The 17,966-nt window shown below is 49.5% G+C and overlaps 1 protein-coding gene across 2 annotated transcripts in view; it reads left to right on the forward strand.

The window, feature by feature from the left end:
- The first annotated feature begins 8,613 nt into the window (after window positions 1–8,613).
- nsmaf (neutral sphingomyelinase (N-SMase) activation associated factor) overlaps window positions 8,614–17,966 on the forward strand; it is a 127,290-nt gene continuing 117,937 nt past the window's right edge. Inside the window, exon 1 of one of the 2 annotated variants that reach the window (XM_070891963.1) lies at window positions 8,614–8,886. In XM_070891963.1, coding sequence (XP_070748064.1) covers window positions 8,648–8,886 — 239 coding nt within the window. In that variant the 5' untranslated portion in view covers window positions 8,614–8,647. The remainder of the gene's footprint in view (window positions 8,887–17,966) is intronic. The other variant, XM_070891955.1, reaches the window with a different exon arrangement.

Genomic DNA, 17,966 nt, shown 5'->3' on the forward strand with positions numbered 1-17,966 from the left:
GATGTGCTTGATCCCATTGCGGGTCATGAATTCCTTGAATTCAGCACTGGTGAAACACGGCCCATTGTCGCTGACTAGGACATCAGGCAGGCCATGCCTAGCAAACATGGCTCGTAGGCTTTTAATAGTGGCCGCGGACATTATTGCACATTCAATCCATTTTGAGTAAGCATTCACGATAACCAAAAACATTTTGCCTAGAAATGGGCCTGCATAGTGCACATGGATCCTCGATCACGATTTGGAGGGCCACGACCACAAACTTAGCGGTGCCTCTCTGGGTGCATTGCTCAGCTGCGAGCAAGTGTTGCACTGGCGCACGCATGACTCTAAATCTGAGTCGATGTCGGGCCACCACACATGGGGTCTAGCTATGGCTTTCATCATTACAATGCCTGGATGGGTGCTGTGCAGTTCACAAATGAACGTATCTCTTGTCTTTCTTGGGCAAGACCACGCGATTGCCCCACAACAGGCAGTACGCCTGTAAGGACATTTCGTTTTTGCACCTATGGAACGGCTTAATTGCCTCCTGCATCTCCGCTGGGAGGCTGGACCAGCTCCCATGGAGGACACAGTTTTTTACCAAGGACAGTAAAGAATCCTGGCTGGTCCAGGTCCTGATCTGGCAGGCCATAACGGGGGACTTTTCGTTTTCGAATGCATCCATTACCATGAGCAAGTCCACAGGCTATGTCATTTCCATCCCGGTGGTGGGCAATGGCAGCCGACTGAGAGCATTTGTGCAGTTCTCTATGCCCGGTCTGTGGCGGATTACATAGTTGTATGCTGACAGCATGAGCGTCCATCTTTGGATGCGAGCAGAGACATTGGTGTTAATCCCTTTGCTCTCAGAGCGGCTTGTGGTCAGTTTCAAGCTCAAACTTGAGGCCAAATAAGTACTGGTGCATTTTCTTTACCGCGTAATCGCACATCAGAGCCTCTTTTTCAATCATGCTGTAGGCCCTTTCGGCCTTGGACAAACTCCTGGACGCATAAGCGACCGGTTGCAAAATCCCCGATTCGTTAGCCTGTTGTAACACACAGCCGACCCCATATGACGATGCATCGCAAGCTAGCACTAATCATTTACACGGGTTATACAGGACAAGCAGTTTGTTAGAACACATCAGATTCCTGGCTTTCTTAAAGGCAGCCTCTTGTGAATTCCCCCATACCCAGTCGTCTCCCTTGCACAGTAGCGCATGCAGGGGTTCTAGCAGGTTGCTTAACCCAGTTAGGAAATTACCGAAATAGTTAAGGAGTCCCAGGAACGACTGCAGCTTTGTCACGTTCTGTGGTTTTGATGTGTTCTTGATGGCCTACGTCTTGGCGCGGTGGGTTTGATGCCGTCTGCTGCGATTCTTCTTCCCAAGAACTTGACCTCCTGCGCCAGGAAAACACACTTCAAGCGTTTCAACCTGAGTCCACGCGATCCAACTGACTGAGAACCTCATCCAGATTCTTCAAGTGCTCAATGGTGTCCCAACCAGTAACCAGTATGTCGTCCTGGAAAACCACGGTTCGAGGAACCAATGTTAGCAGACTCTCCATGTTGCCTTGGAAGATTGCCACGGCCAACCGAATCCCAAACGGGCATCTGCTATAGATGAACAGATCTTTGTGTGTGTTGATGCAGGTGAGACCACTCGAAGACTCCTCCAGCTCCTGCGTCATGTAGGCCGAGGTCAGGTCCAGCTTGGTGAACGTCATCCCTCCAGCCAGGGTTGCAAATAGGTCGTCTGCCTTGGGTAGCGGGTACTGGTCCTGTCCCCACAAATTCTGACCGTGCCGTCCTCTTTAAGTACCGGGACAATCGGACTGGCCCACTTGTTGAATTCCACCGGTGCGATGATGCCTTCTCGCTGCAGCCTGTCCAGCTCAATTTCCACTTTCTCACGCATCATGTATAGTACCGCCCGTGCCTTGTACTGGGAACCAAATGGATCTGCATTTTTGCCCCTGAGAAGCTTCCAATGCCTGGCTCGAACAACGATGGAAACCTACTCAGAATCTGGGCATATGAGGCGTCGACAACGGATGAAAGCGCTCGGCTTTCATCTCAGTTCCAGTGGATTTTTCCCAGCCAGCTTCTGCCAAACAATGTGGGGCCATCCCCTGGCACAATCCACAGCGGGAGTTCGTGTACTGCTCCATCATAGGAGACTTTGACTTCTGCACTGCCAATTGCAGGGATTAGTTCCTTGGAGTAAGTCCTTGGTTTGGTGTAAATGGGGCTAAGCTTGGGCCTGTGTCACTTGTTGCTCCACAGCCTGCCGAAGGCCTTTTTACTCATTATGGACTGACTCGCAGCTGTGTCCAAGATACTGGAATTCCATTCAGTTCAACTTTCAACATTATTGGTGGACATTTCGTGGTGAATGTGTGTACCCCGTATACTTCTGCCAACTCGGTACGAGTCTCCAATTCAGCCTGATCCACAGTGGATCTATGCTCCTTTGCAACGTGGTGGTTTGCAGAGTTTTCAAGGTTTGCAGCTCGCCTGCACATTCGCTGGCGGTGTCCCATTGTTCTGCAACCATTGCACGCATAGTGCTTGAAGCGGCATTGATGGGGCCGATGATCACCTCCACAGCGCCAACAAGGTGTTAACTGCCTCGCATTAATGATTAATGGCGGACTTTGGGTCATCTGAGGTCGAGCAGCAGCAGCCGGCGTGTACGTTCTGCCATGTATACTCCTGCTCAAAAACGGCGTTACTTTGTGCACAGTACTGGCAGAAACTTCTTTACTCTGCGAGATCTGTTTGATGTTGTCGTTGATGAACATAAATGCTTGGGCTATCGTTATGGCTTTACTTAGATTCGGAGTTTCAATGGTCAACAGTTTGCGAAGGATTACCTCATGGCCAATGCCCAGCAAAAAAAGTCTCTAAGCATTTGTTCTAGGAATTCCTAAATTTCGCAATGTCCTGCGAGGTGCCTTAGTTCGGCGACATAGCTCGCCACTTCCTGGCCCTCCGACCGTTGACACGTGTAGAACCGATATCTCGCCATTAAAACTCTTTCCTTAGGATTTAGGTGCTCCCAGACCAACGTACACAATTCTACATAGGATTTAGCTGTTGGTTTTACCGGAGCTAGGAGGTTCTTCATGAGGCCATAGGTTGTTGCCCCACAGACAGTTAGGAGGATCGCCCTTCGTTTGGCAGCGTTCTCGTCCCCTTCCAGCTCATTGGCCACGAAGTATTGGTTGAGTCTCTCCAAGAAGGCCTCCCAATTGTCCCCTTCTGGGAACTTCTCCAGGATACCAACTGTTCTTTGCATTTTCACGCGGTTGTTCGTTGTCTCGTCGCCAATTGATGCGTTCATAATAAAAGATAAAACTGAGTACTGTGTACAATGAGCAAGTGTGACCTTACTTCTTTAATGAGACTCCAGAAAGCAGGTACCTCGTGGGTGGCCTGCTTATATACTGTGTTCCCAAGGGATGCTGGGATCCCTTGAGACTTCAACAGGTCGGCCCTCTGGTGGTAGTGTAATACATGTTGCAAGGGGTTAAATATGTAACAGTTCCTATGGGAGTATCTGTCGGTCTGTCCCTGCTGGTTCCTGTGGGAGTGTCTCTCACTTCACTGCTGGGTCCTGGTTTGCAACTGGATCCAATGGGAGTATTTATAATGGGTCTGGGTAAATGGAGTTGAGTTACAGGTTAGCCATTCGCTAATTGAATGGCAGAACAGGCTCAAGGGGCTGAATAGCCTCCTTTTATCCTATGTCTGTGCCCTGCAGGTTTCTGTGGGAGTACCTTTGGTTTCTGTTGGCTGCGTCTATGCTGGCTCCTGTCGGAGTGTCTCTCTGGGTCTGTACCCGTGCTGGTTCCTGTCGGAGTATCCCCGGTTTGCAGCAGATTCCTGTGGGATTGTCTCTGTGTCTGTGTCATTGCTGGTTCCTATGGGAGTGTGTCTCTGGGTCTGTACTTCTGATGGTTTCTGTGAGAGTATCCCTGGTTTGTAGCAGATTCCTGTGGGAATGTCTCTCTGGTCTGTGCCCCTGCCGGTTCCTGTGGGAGTGCCACTCTCAGTCTTGGTTCAGCCATGCCTAAGTTGGTAGCACTCTCGCCTCTGAGGTAGAAGGTTGTGGGTTCAAGTCCCACTCTAGAGACTTCTGTAAAGTCCTTACTCGACAGCATGAAACCAAATGAGGCACATTCCAGGGATAAGGCCACTCAGTGACCGTAGCTCTTTATTACAGCACTCCAGAAGTGATGACCTTGCGTGGGACCTCCCTTTATATACCTGAGTGAAGAGGTAAGGAGTGTCTCCCACAAGTTCACCCCCTGTGGTCAAGGTGTGCATCTGTGTTGAGTGTATACAGTAATACAGTTGTAGTTACAAACATGACATCACCTTCCACCCCCAAAGTCTTATTGGGATCATAGGTTAAGTCTTTCAGGTGGTCTGCGCTCCCTCATGGAGCGCCGCAGTTGGGGCTCTGGTTGTTGAACACTGACATGAGTGTCTGTCACCTGTGATGATTCCAGCCTGTCTGGGCTGATCTCAGGAACTGTGCATTCCTCTGATTGCTTTTGTTGCACGTTCACTGGTGGTAGTGTGAGCTCCATCTCATGGTCTTCTTCAGGTTCCTCCGTGTCATTGCTGAACCCTTTTTTTACTTGGACCAGATGCTTACGGCATATCTGGCCATTGTTGAATTTTACCACAATGACCCTATTCCCTTCTTTGTCAATTACGGTACCTTCGAGCCATTTGGGCCCAATGGCGTGATTGAGGACGAATACAGGATCATTTATTTCTATACATCTCTCCCTGGAATTACGGTCATGGTACTCGTTTTGTGCCTTACGCTTGCCTTCAACTATGTCGGTCAGGACTGGGTGGAAGAGGGACAACTGAGTTTTGAATATCCATTTCATGAGTAGCTCTGCGGGCGGGACCCCCGAGAGCGAGTGCGGCGGGACCTATAGACCAGCAGGAGGCGCGATAGGCGGCATTGTAGGGAGGGTCCTTGAATCCTGAGCATCCCTTGCTTAACGATTTGGACTGCACGTTCCGCCTGGCCATTGGAGGCCGGCTTGAACGGTGCAGTCCTGACGTGGTTGATGCCATTGCCCGAAATAAACTCCCAGAATTCATGGCTCATGAAACATGGGCCATTATCACTAACCAGGATGTCCGGCAAGCCCTGGGTTGCGAAGATCGCACGTAGGCTTTCCACGGTGGTGGATGACGTGCATGAATTCAGGATGATGCACTCGATCCATTTCAAGTACGCATCTACAACGATAAGGAACATCTTCCCCATGAACAGGCCTGCCTGGTCAACGTGAATGCGTGACCATGGCTTGGTGGACCAGGGCCATGGGCTGAGTGGGGCCTCCCTGGGGGCATTGCCCAACTGGGCACATGTTGTGCACCTGCGAACACAGTGTTCCAGGTCTGAGTCAATTCCGGGTCACCAAACGTGTGACTGGGCAATGGCCTACATCATCACAATGCCTGGGTGCTCGCTGTGGAGTTCCCTGATGAACGCCTCACTGCCCTTCTGGGGCATGACTACCCGGCTGCCCCATAGTAGGCAGTCAGCTTCGATGGAAAGCTCATCCATCCGTCTGTAGAATGGTCTGACCTCCTCAGGGCATGCTCCGTGTGCAGGCGCCCAATCCCCAGTCAGGAAACATTTCTTAATCAGGGATAGGAGAGGATCCCTATTTGTCCAAATTTTGATCTGACGGGCTGTTAAAGGGGAGCCTGCACTGTCGAAGGCATCGAGAACCATGACCATCTCAGCGCTTTGCTCAGCTGCCCCCTCGGTGGTGGCCACTGGGAGCCTGCTGAGCGCATCAGCGCAATTTTCAGTGCCTGGCCGGTGTTGGATGGATAGTCATAGGCCGCTAGCGTGAGAGCCCATCGCTGTATGCGAGCTGATGCATTGGCATTGACAGCCTTGCTGTCTGACAACAGGGATGTGAGTGGTTTATGGTCCGTCTTTAATTCAAACTTCCTACCAAAGAGGTACTGATGCATTTTCTTTACACCATAGATACATGCAAGCGCTTCCTTCTCAACCATCCCATATCCCCGTTCTGCTTGAGAGAGCGACCTGGAGGCATAAGCCACAGGTTGTAGCTGACCCTCAGCATTACTCTGCTGCAACACGCACCCAACCCCATAGGACGATACATCATACGTCAGAACTAACTTTTTGCAAGAGTCGTACAGGATCAACAGCTTGTTTGAACACAATAGGTTTTGTGCCCATTCAAAAGCCCGTTCCTGACAGTCCCCCCAAAACCAATCGCAACCCTTACGCAGGAGCACGTGCAGCGGCTCCAACAACGTGCTCAAGTTCGGCAGAAAGTTCCCGAAATAGTTCAACAGTCCCAGGAATGAACGCAGCTCTGATGTGTTGCAGGGCCTGGGTGCTCGTCGAATCGCCTCTGATTTGGATTTGGTGGGTCGAATACCACCTGCAGCAACCCTCCTGCCCAGAAACTCAACCTCGGGAGCTAAGAACTTGCATTTAGACTTCTTGAGTCGCAGGCCTACCCGGTCCAGTCGGCGCAGCACCTCCTCCAGATTCTCTCTCGCCATCGGCACCCTCCTGCCGCCATCAGGCCTAGGCCCGCTGCCATTGGCACCCTCCCACCGCCATCGGGCCCAGACTCACCACCATCGGCACCCTCCTGCTGCCATTGTCCTCCCCCCGTCGCCATTGGCACCCTCCCACCGCCATCGGGCCCAGACTCACCACCATCGGCACCCTCTTGCTGCCATCGCCCTCCCCCCGCCACCATTGGCACCCTCATGCCACCATCGGGCCCAGACCCACCACCATCGGCTGCGGGGGGGGGAGAGAGTTGGAGCTTCAGGCCATGCTTCTGGCACCACGTGGATGGATTGATTCGTCTGGGAGGGGGGTGGCGGAGCTTGACAGAAGGTGAGGCTTGTCGCTTGTCAGTCAACAAAGTGCCGTACGGGCAGTGGGGGGCAGGGCTGGACAGACACCTGTCTGTCAAAAAAGTGCAGTACAAATAGTTAGTCCCTAATTTTATACACCTCAATGAGGTCACCTCTCAGCCTCGTCTGTTCCAATGAAAACAAACCCAGCCTATGCAATCCACCCTCATAGCTAAGATTCTCCACTCCCGGCAACATCCTGGTAAATCTCCTCTGTACCCTCTCCTGTAGGTGACCAGAACTGTACTCTAGCTGTGGCATATCAGTGTTTTATACAGTTCAAGCATAACCCCCCTGCTCTTGTATTCTGTGCCTGGGCTAATAAAGGCAAGTATTCCTTATGCCTTCTCAACCACCTGGCCTGCTACCCTCAGGGATCTGTGGACATGTACGCGGTCGGACGAGAGGGCTGTGGCTGGTGAGGTGACCAGGGTCAGGGACCTGCTCGATGGCGGAGGAGCGGGCTGGATGGCGCCAGACATGCTGGCGCGCGCCTAAATTCCGCCAACGTCCGCCGCGCGGCCGATGCCATCGAGTCGCTAAAAACAGCTCTGGGCCCTGACTCTGTTAGGTGCATCGAGGAGGCTCAAGCATGTGGGGAGATCCCGTCCGAACTGACCCCCGTCCGGACGGAATTCCTCATCGGCGCCAAACCCCGGAACTTCCCTCGGGAGTCGGCGCCTCACAACTTGAGCCGCCTCGAGGAAATCCCCTCCGTGCCTTTCAGTTCCGCGCGGAGGGGTTTCCTGTACGGGCTGCTCCTGCACACTCTCAACTTTGCCATCCTCGCCTGCCGTCCGGACACGCCATGGCGTACCATCTTGCCGTCCGGAGGAGGCGGGGGTCCCCGATGGAGGGCACTCTACGCGGGAGTCCTCCCAGTATTTATCAGGGACTTGGCCTGGAGGGTGGTGCATGGAGCAGTCCCGTGCAATAAATTTTTAAGCCGGTTCACGGGCTCCCAAGCCGCCTGCAATTTCTGCGGTCTGGAAGAGTCCGTGTTCCATGTTTTTACCGAATGCACGAGGTTGCAGCCCCTGTTTTATTATTTAAAGGGGCTGCTCCTGAAATTCTGGCTGCACTTCAGTCCCACACTCCTGATCTTTGGGCACCCTGTGCGGAGGGGAGCGGGTAGGTCCGAGGGCCTCCTCGTAGGACTGCTCCTGGGCACGGCCAAGGGTGCCATCAGCCAGTCCAGGCAGCGGGCAGTCGAGGGGGTCGTTCAACCTGACTGCCTGCCTCTCTTCCGCGCGTACATCCGCGCCAGGGTGTCCGTGGAGATGGAGCACGCGGTGTCCACCGGTACGCTCGCGGCCTTCCGCGAGAGGTGGGCACCGGAGGGACTGGAGTGCATCATCACCCCCGGCAACCAAATTTTAATTTGATTTTATGTTTTAAAGTTTAATTTGTTTTAATTGCCGGTGTTTTTTAGTGTCCCCCTCCCCTTTTATAGGGGGCACTTGGAGAAAAAAAAAATGATTTTAGTGCCCAAAAAAAACTTGAAAAAAAACAAAAACACAAAAAAAAGGGTCTTGGAAATGTTTGGGGTGCCCCCCAGATCGGGGGGGGGGGGGGGGCACGATTTAACGATTTAATGTTTTCATTTTCTCACAAAAAGAGTTCTGTGGACATGGACATAAAAAACAAAAAAAAGGGCAGTTTGAAAATTTTTGGAGTGTCCCCCAGATTGGGGAGGCATTTGATTTAATGTTTATTTCGTTACCCAACCAAAAAGAGTTCTGTGGACATGTACTCCTGTACTCCCAGCCAGGTCCCTGTGGGAGTGTCTCTGCTGGTGCCGTGGGACGGTCCGTGTGCCTGCCTGGCTTCCTGTTGTGCTGGTGTGCCTCTGCCGCTGGATTTTCGCCGTTGCCGGTCTCGGTGTCCTGCCGATGTCTCTTTCTCCGGATGGCATTTGTGAAGAAGCAGCAGCGCTGCAGGGAGAGGTCGGTACCGGCCCGGCGGGCGGGCGGGCATTGCTGCGGCTTCACGCCAGCCCCCGGTTTTAGGATAGAAAACCAGGCCCGAGAACTGGGCCAAACAAACTTGTGGAGCTGGGCAGGAGCGGTGGGCCCCGGGGCTCGGTGAGCGGGGGATCCCAGGGCTCGGTGAGCAGTGGGCCCCGGGGATCGGTGAGCGGGGGGGGGGTCCCGGGGCTCGGTGCTCGGTGTCCGTAACTGGTTGTGACCCGAGGCCTGCCCTTGGCTGTAGCTGTAGCTGCAGCTCATCACGGGGGGAGAAGCCTTATTTCGTGTTTAGGTTTTAATCACAATATGTTGCACCTTAAAGAGCCTTCTGTTTTCAGGCAGCTGCTGCATTCAAACTTGGATTTTGCCAATATAATCTGATAATTTCCCATCATGTTGAATAGACATCATTTCAAATCACTACGTTTTTATACTGGTCAGTATTTGCTGTAACTTTCTTCCTTTGTTGTTGTAGGAGTTGACTTCCTTGTCTGCAGGATTGCAGGTTTAAATGATTTCACAGGAGTACTTGTTCTATATCTGCTTCACTGTGTTGTAATTTACAATATAAAACTTGCTTTATTAATCAGGTTTAAAAAAACGCGTGTCAATTATTATCTATTCCAAGCCATGTATCGTGAGATAGAGAGAGCAGGACAGAGAGGAAAAGGAGGTGGGATGGCGTTGCTGGTTAAAGAGGAAATTAATGTAATAGTAAGAAAGGACATTAGCTTGGATCATGTGGAATCGGTATGGGTGCAGCTATGGAATACCAAAGGGGCAGAAAACGCTAGTGAGAGTTGTGCACAGACCACCAAACAGTGGTAGTGAGGTTGGGGACAGCATCAAACAAGAAATAAAGGATGTGTGCAATAAAGGTACAACAGTTATCATGGGCGACTTTAATCTACATATCGATTGGGCTAACCAAACTGGTAGCAATGCGGTGGAAGAGGATTTCCTGGAGTGTATTAGGGATGGTTTTCTAGACCAATGTGTCGAGAAACCAACCAGAGAGCTGGCCATCCTAGACTGGGTGATGTGTAATGAGAAAGGACTAATTAGCAATCTTGTTGTGCGAGGCCCCTTGGAGAAGAGTGACCATAATAAGGTAGAATTCTTTATTAAGATGGAGAGTGACACAGTTAATTTGGAAACTAGGGTCCTGAACTTAAGGAAAGGTAACTTCCGGTATGAGGCGTCAATTGACTAGAATAGACTGGCAAAGGATACTTAAAGGGTTGACGGTGGATAAGCAGTGGCAAACATTTAAAGATCACATGGATGAACTTCAGCAATTGTACATCCCTGTCTGGAGTAAAAATTAAACTGGGAAGGTGGCTCAACCGTGGCTAACAAGGGAAATTAAGGATAGTGTTAAAACCAAGGAAGAGGCATATAAATTGGCTAGAAAAAGCAACAAACCTGAGGACTGGGAGAAATTTAGAATTCAACAGAAAAGGACTAAGGGTTTAATTAAGAGGGGGAAAATAGAGTACGAGAGGAAGCTTGCAGGGAACATAAAACTGACTGCAAAAGCTTCTATAGATATGTGAATAGAAAAAGATTAGTTAAGATAAATGTAGATCCCTTGCAGTCGGATTCAGGTGAATTTATAATGGGGAATAAAGAAATGGCAGACCAATTGAACATATACTTCAGTTCTGTCTTCACGAAGGAAGACACAAATAACCTTCCGAATGTACTAGGGGACAGTGAGTCTAGTGAGCAGGAGAAACTGAAGGATATCCTTATTAGGCAGGAAATTGTGTTAGAGAAATTGATGGGATTGAAGGCCGATAAATCCCCGGGGCCTGATAGTCTGCATCCCAGAGTACTTAAGGAAGTGGCCCTAGAAATAGTGGATGCATTGGTGATCATTTTCCAACAGTCTATTGACTCTGGATCAGTTCCTATGGACTGGAGGGTAGCTAATGTAACACCACTTTTTAAAAAAAGCAGGGAGAGAGAAAACGGGGAATTATAGACCCGTTAGCATGACGTTAGTAGTGGGGAAAATGTTGGAATCAATCATTCAGGATGAAATAGCAGCGCATTTGGAAAGCAGTGATAGGATCGGTCCAAGTTAGCATGGATTTATGAAAGGGAAATCATGCTTGATGAATCTTATGGAATTTTTTGAGGACTTCACTTGCAGAGTGGACAAGGGAGAACCAGTGGATGTGGTGTATTTGGACTTTCAAAAGGCTTTTGACAAGGTCCCACACAAGAGATTGGTGTGCAAAATCAAAGCACATTGTATTGGGGGTAATGTACTGACGTGGATAGAGAACTTGTTGGCAGACAGGAAGCAGAGAGTCGGGATAAATGGGTCCTTTTCAGAATGGCCGGCAGTGACTAGTGGAGTGCCGCAGGGCTCAGTGCTGGGACCCCAGTTCTTTACAATATACATTAACGATTGAGATGAAGGAATTGAGTGTAATATCTCCAAGTTTGCAGATGACACTAAACTGGGTGGCGGTGTGAGCTGTGAGGAGGACGCTAAGAGGCTGCAGGGTGACTTGGACAGGTTAGGTGAGTGGGCAAATGCATGGCAGATGCAGTATAATGTGGATAAATGTCAGGTTATCCATTTTGAGGGCAAAAACACGAAGGCAGAATATTATCTGAATGGTGTCAGATTAGGAAAAGGGGAGATGCAACAAGACCTGGGTGTCATGGTTATCAGTCATTGAAAGTTGGCATGCAGGTACAGCAGGCGGTGAAGAAGGCAAATGGTATGTTGGCCTTCATCGCTAGGGAATTTGAGTATAGGAGCAGGGCGGTCTTACTGCAGTTGTGCAGGGCCTTGGTGAGGCCTCACCTGGAATATTGTGTTCAGTTTTGGTCTCCTACTTATATGAGGAAGAACGTTCTTGCTATTGAGGGAGTGCAGCGAAGGTTCACCAGACTGATTCCAGGGATGGCTGGACTGACATATGAGGAGAGACTGGATCAACTGGTCCTTTATTCACTGGAGTTTAGAAGGATGAGAGGGGATCTCATAGAAACATATAAGATTCTGATGGGACTGGACAGGTTAGATGCGGGAAGAATGTTCCCGATGTTGGGGAAGTCCAGAACCAGGGTACATAGTCTTAGGATAAGGGGTAGGCCATTTAGGACTGAGATAGGGAGAAACTCCTTCACTCAGAGAGTTGTTAACTTGTGGAATTCCCTACCGCAGAGAGTTGTTGATGCCAGTTCATTGGATATATTCAAGAGGGAGTTAGATATGGCTCTTACGGCTAAAGAGATCAAGGGATATGGAGAGAAAGCAGGAAAGGGGTACTGAGGGAATGATCAGCCATGATCTTATTGAATGGCGTTGCAGGCTCGAAGGGCTGAATAGCCTACTCCTCCACCTATTTTCTATGTTTTTAAACCTCTTTGGCCTCCACTTGGCTGTTTTGAATTGGCTGTTATAGTTTCCCTGATTTCTGCTCCATGCTTCCCCAATTGATTTGACCAGAATTGAATCAGTGGTGTGAAGGATCATAGATAAACTCATGCTCTGTTGTAGTGTATTTATAGATAGTATATAGAAATAAGTGTACTTCCTAGATGGCTCAAGAAGTTATCTGGTGCCAAGCCATAGATCAGGAAGTTTAATAACCCCTCTTCGATGGTCTCATCGACCAGAGTTGTGAATTGGGGTTACATTTTCTCTCCGTGCTTAAGGGTTAGGGCGCGGAAAATCAACTCAGCTTCATACTCTTAATTTACTGCATAGCGATCATGTTGGAAGTGCAGAATGTAGACATAGGGTGAGGATAAGGTTGTCATTGCTTCTACAGTTAAATAATTTGCTGACGCTCATTATTGAAGCTCAAAGATGAATAACAGGTATGGCCTGTTGAACAAGGTATCTGCAGCGATCCAGTGCTTGTGGAACTGAATACTGTCAGGAAGGGAGAAAATTGATGAGAACATTTAAAACAAAAATTAAGTGCCAGCCATAAGGTTGCAATTTAACATAAGGTTGTAATTAAACATCAAGATCCACGGCGTGGTCCTGGACAACGTGGACCACTTCCCATATCTCGGGAGCCTCCTATCAGCAAGAGCAGGCATTGAGGATGAGATCCAACACCGCCTCCAGCGTGCCAGTGCAGCCCTCGGCCGCCTGAGGAATTGAGTGTTTGAAGATCAGTCCCTCAAAACTCTCACCAAACTCATGATCTACAGGGCCGTAGTAATACCCGTCCTCCTGTATGGCTCAGAGACGTGGACCATGTACAATAGACACCTCAAGTCGCTGGAGAAATACCACCAGCGATGTCTCCGCAAGATCCTGCAAATCCCCTGGGAGGACAGACGCACAAACATTAGCGTCCTCGTCCAGGCCAACATCCCCAGCATTGAAGCACTGACCACGCTTGATCAGCTCCGTTGGGCAGGCCACATAGTTCGCATGCCAGACACGAGGGCCCCAAGTTTCCACATGATTTGCTCCTGATTTTTAGGAGCAACTGGTGTAGAACGGAGTATCTTAGAAATCGGAATTCTCGTCAGTTAGAACAGTTTCACTTTGGAACAGAATTTTTTTTCAAAAGGGGGCGTGTCCGGCCACTTACGCCTGTTTTTAAAGTTTCGTCAGTGAAAACTTACTCCAAACTAACTTAGAATGGAGTAAGTGAAGATTTTTGTACGCTCAAAAAAACCTTGTCTACACGTTAGAAAATCAGGCGTAGGTTACAAATCAGGCGTAGGGAATGGTGGTGGGGGGGTTTAAAGGGAAGTTTACAAACATTAAACACTTCAGTTTTACAAATAAAGAGCCATCATCAATAATAAATGATAAATACATAAATAAATCAACCAATAAATCAATCAAAAAAAATTAATAAGAAATAATTTTTTTTTAATCAATTAATAAAACATTTTCTACTTACCGACTGCAGCACCGGGAGCCCTCCAACAGCGTGCTGGGATGCCCCCCCCCCCCCCCCCAGTGTGTCTCTATCTCTCTGTCTGTCTGTGTGTGTCTCTCTCTCATTCTCTGTCTGTCAGTGTCTGTTTTTGACAGCGAGGGGAGGAGGGGGGGAGAAAAGGAGATTGGGGGGGTGAAGGAGATTGGGGGAAGGGGGAAGGAGATTTGGGGGGGGAAAGGAGAAGGGGGAGGGAGGCTGAATGGGCCAGGCCCGAGACTTCGGGCAGGGCCCGTCCCCAGCACCAGATTTACAGGTAGGTGGCGTTGGGTCGGGTCGGGGTGGGGTGGTGGGAGGGGGGGTCGGGGGGAGGGAGAGGGAGGTCAGGTCGGGGGGAGGGAAATCAGGTCGGATCCAGTCCGGGGGCGAGGAGAGCGGGAGTGGGGTCGGTGTCCGGTCCGGAGGCGGGGGCGGGCGCGGGGTGGGGGGGGAGAAGCGGGAGTCGGGTCGGGTCCAGTCCGGGGGGGTTGGGTCGGGTCCGGGGGGGGGCGCGGGGGGCGGGAAGCGGGAGTCGGGTCGGTGTTGGGTCCGGTCCGGAGGCGGGAGTCGGTTCGGGAGGAAGTAGGAGCTGGCTGTGGGAGGAGCCTTATTCACGCAGCCCCAGTGAGGCCATTCGGCCAGGGTTAGGGGCTGCGTGCTTCGGCCCCTCCCACACAGTTTTGGGCGCCTGGAGCTACTGCACATGCGCGGCCACTGTAGCGCGCATGTGCAGAGGTCCCGGCACTGTTTTCAGCGCAGGGACCTGGCTCCGCCCCCTACAGCTCATGCTGCGCTGCGCCGAGGACCAGAGGATCTGCAGGGAGGTGGAGAATCTGGAGGTTTTTTTAAGGCGCACTTTGTGGCGCGAAAAACGGGTGTCCAGGTCGGGACTGCGCCGTTCTAGGCGCGGCTCGAAACTTGGGCCCGAGACTCCCAAAGCAAGCGCTCTACTCAGAACTGTGTAATGAGAGAGGATTAATGAGCAATCTCGTTGTGCGAGGCCCCTTGGGGAAGAGTGACCATAATATGGTGGAATTCTACATTAGGATGGAGAATGAAACAGTTAATTCAGAGACCATGGTCCAGAACTTAAAGAAGGCTAACTTTGAAGATATGAGGCGTGAATTGGCTAGGATAGATTGGCGAATGATACTTAAGGGGTTGACAGTGGATGGGCAATGGCAGACATTTAGAGACTGTATGGATGAACTACAACAATTGTACATCCCTGTCTGGCGTAAAAATAAAAAAGGGAAGGTGGCTCAACCGTGGCTATCAAGGGAAATCAGGGATAGTATTAAAGCTAAGGAAGTGGCATACAAATTAGCTAGAAATAGCAGCGAACCAGTGGACTGGGAGAAATTTAGAACTCAGCAGAGGAGGACAAAGGGTTTGATTAGGGCAGGGAAAATAGAGTACGAGAGGAAGCTTGCAGGGAACATTAAGACGGACTGCAAAAGCTTCCATAGATATGTAAAGAGAAAAAGGTTAATAAAGACAAACTTAGGTCTCCTGCAGTCAGAATCAGGGGAAGTCATAACGGGGAACAAAGAAATGGCAGACCAATTGAACAAGTACTTTGGTTCGGTATTCACTAAGGAGGACATAAACAACCTTCCGGATATAAAAGGGGTCAGAGGGTCTAGTAAGAAGGGGGAACTAAGGGAAATCCTTATTAGTCGGGAAATTGTGTTTGGGAAATTGATGGGATTGAAGGCCGATAAATCCCCAGGGCCTGATGGACTGCATTCCAGAGTACTTAAGGAGGTGGTCTTGGAAATAGCGGATGCATTGACAGTTATTTTCCAACATTCCATTGACTCTGAATCAGTTCCTATGGAGTGGAGGGTAGCCAATGTAACCCCACTTTTTAAAAAGGAGGGAGAGAGAAAACAGGGAATTATAGACCGGTCAGCCTGACATCGGTAGTGGGTAAAATGATGGAATCAATTATTAAGGATGTCATAGCAGCGCATTTGGAAAGAGGTGACATGATAGGTCCAAGTCAACATGGATTTGTGAAAGGGAAATCATGCTTGACACATCTTCTGGAATTTTTTGAGGATGTTTCCAGTAGAGTGTACAAGGGAGAACCGGTTGATGTGGTGTATTTGGACTTTCAGAAGGTTTTCGACAAGGTCCCACACAAGAGATTAATGTGCAAAGTTAAAGCACATGGGATTGGGGGTAGTTTGCTGATGTGGATTGAGGTTGGCAAAAGCAAGCAGAGAGTAGGAGCAAATGGGTACTTTTCAGAATGGCAGGCAGTGACTAATGGGGTACCGCAAGGTTCTGTGCTGTGGCCCCAGCTGTTTACATTGTACATTAATGATTTAGACAAGGGGATTGAATGTACTATCTCCAAATTTGCGGATGACACTAAGTTGGGTGGTAGTGTGAGCTGCGAGGAGGATGCTATGAGGCTGCAGAGTGACTTGGATAGGTTAGGTGAGTGGGCAAATATATAGCAGATGAAGTATAATGTGGATAAATGTGAGGTTATCCACTTTGGTGGTAAAAACAGAGAGACAGACTGTTATCTGAATGGTGACAGATTAAGAAAAGGGGAGGTGCAACGAGACCTGGGTGTCATGGTACATCAGTCATTGAAGGTTGGCATGCAGGTACAGCAGGCGGTTAAGAAAGCAAATGGCATGTTGGCCTTCATAGCGAGGGGATTTGAGTGCAGGGGAAGGGAGGTGTTACTATAGTTGTACAGGGCCTTGGTGAGGCCACACCTGGAGTATTGTGTACAGTTTTGGTCTCCTAACTTGAGGAAGGACATTCTTGCTATTGATGGAGTGCAACGAAGGTTCACCAGACTGATTCCCGGGATGGCGGGACTGAGATATCAAGAAAGACTGGATCAACTGGGCTTATATTCACTGGAGTTCAGAAGAATGAGAGGGGATCTCATAGAAACGTTTAAAATTCTGACGGGTTTAGACAGGTTAGATGCAGGAAGAATGTTCCCAATGTTGGGGAAGTCCAGAACCAGGGGTCACAGTCTAAGGATAAGGGGTAAGCCATTTAGGACCGAGATGAGGAGAAACTTCTTCACCCAGAGAGTGGTGAACCTGTGGAATTCTCTACCACAGGAAGTTGTTGAGGCCAATTCACTAAATATATTCAAAAAGGAGTTAGATGTAGTCCTTACTACTAGGGGGATCAAGGGGTATGGCGAGAAAGCAGGAATGGGGTACTGAAGTTGTATGTTCAGCCATGAACTCATTGAATGGCGGTGCAGGCTCAAAGGACTGAATGGCCTACTCCTGCACCTATTTTCTATGTTTCTATGTTTCTAACTCGTCCACGGCAAACGAGCAAAAAGGCGAGCAGATAAAATGTTACAAAGACACCCTCAAAGCCTCCCTGATAAAGTGCGACATCCCCACTGACACCTGGGAGTTCTTGGCCATAGACCGCCCTAAGTGGAGGAAGTGCATTCGGGAGGGCGCTGAGCTCCTCGAGTATTGTCGCCGAGAGCATGCAGAAATCAAGTGGAAGGAGTGTGCGGCAAACCAGGCTCCCTGCCCACACTTTCCCTCAACGACTATCTGTCCCACCTGTGACAGAGACTGTGTTTCTCGTATTGGACTGTACAGCCACCTAAGAACTCATGCTAAGAGTGGAAGCAAGTCTTCCTCGATCCCGAGGGACTGCCTATGATGAAATAATTTGCTGACGCTCACTGTTGAAGCTCAAAGATGAATAACAGGTGTGGCCTGTTGGACAAGTTATCTGCAGCGATCCAGTGCTTGTGGAACTGAATACTGTCAGGAAGGGAGAAAATTGATGAGAACATTTAGAAAAAAATTAAGTGCAAACCATAAGGTTGTAATTTAATAGCCTTCTGATTGATATCCAGCCGAGTTATTTGTACAGTAATGTGAATCGGAGTATTGAGTTGCAGCTTTTATTTACCATCCTTTATTTGAGTAAAGCGTGCAGAGTGGCTCCTGGTCTATAATTGAGACATATCTATCCTAATCTTTGTCATGCCTTAATATCCATTCGCGTGGCCATTTTGGCAGTCACTCTGGACCCGAGCCCATTACGTATCTTGTCCTTTTTCTTCCACTCCTCTTAATATATCCTTCTTTGGCTCAGTGTTAATGTTTGTCTTATTATGCTCCTGTGAAGCACCTA

Source organism: Pristiophorus japonicus, chromosome 1 (genome assembly GCF_044704955.1).
Source record: "Pristiophorus japonicus isolate sPriJap1 chromosome 1, sPriJap1.hap1, whole genome shotgun sequence".
Taxonomy (NCBI): domain Eukaryota; kingdom Metazoa; phylum Chordata; class Chondrichthyes; family Pristiophoridae; genus Pristiophorus; species Pristiophorus japonicus.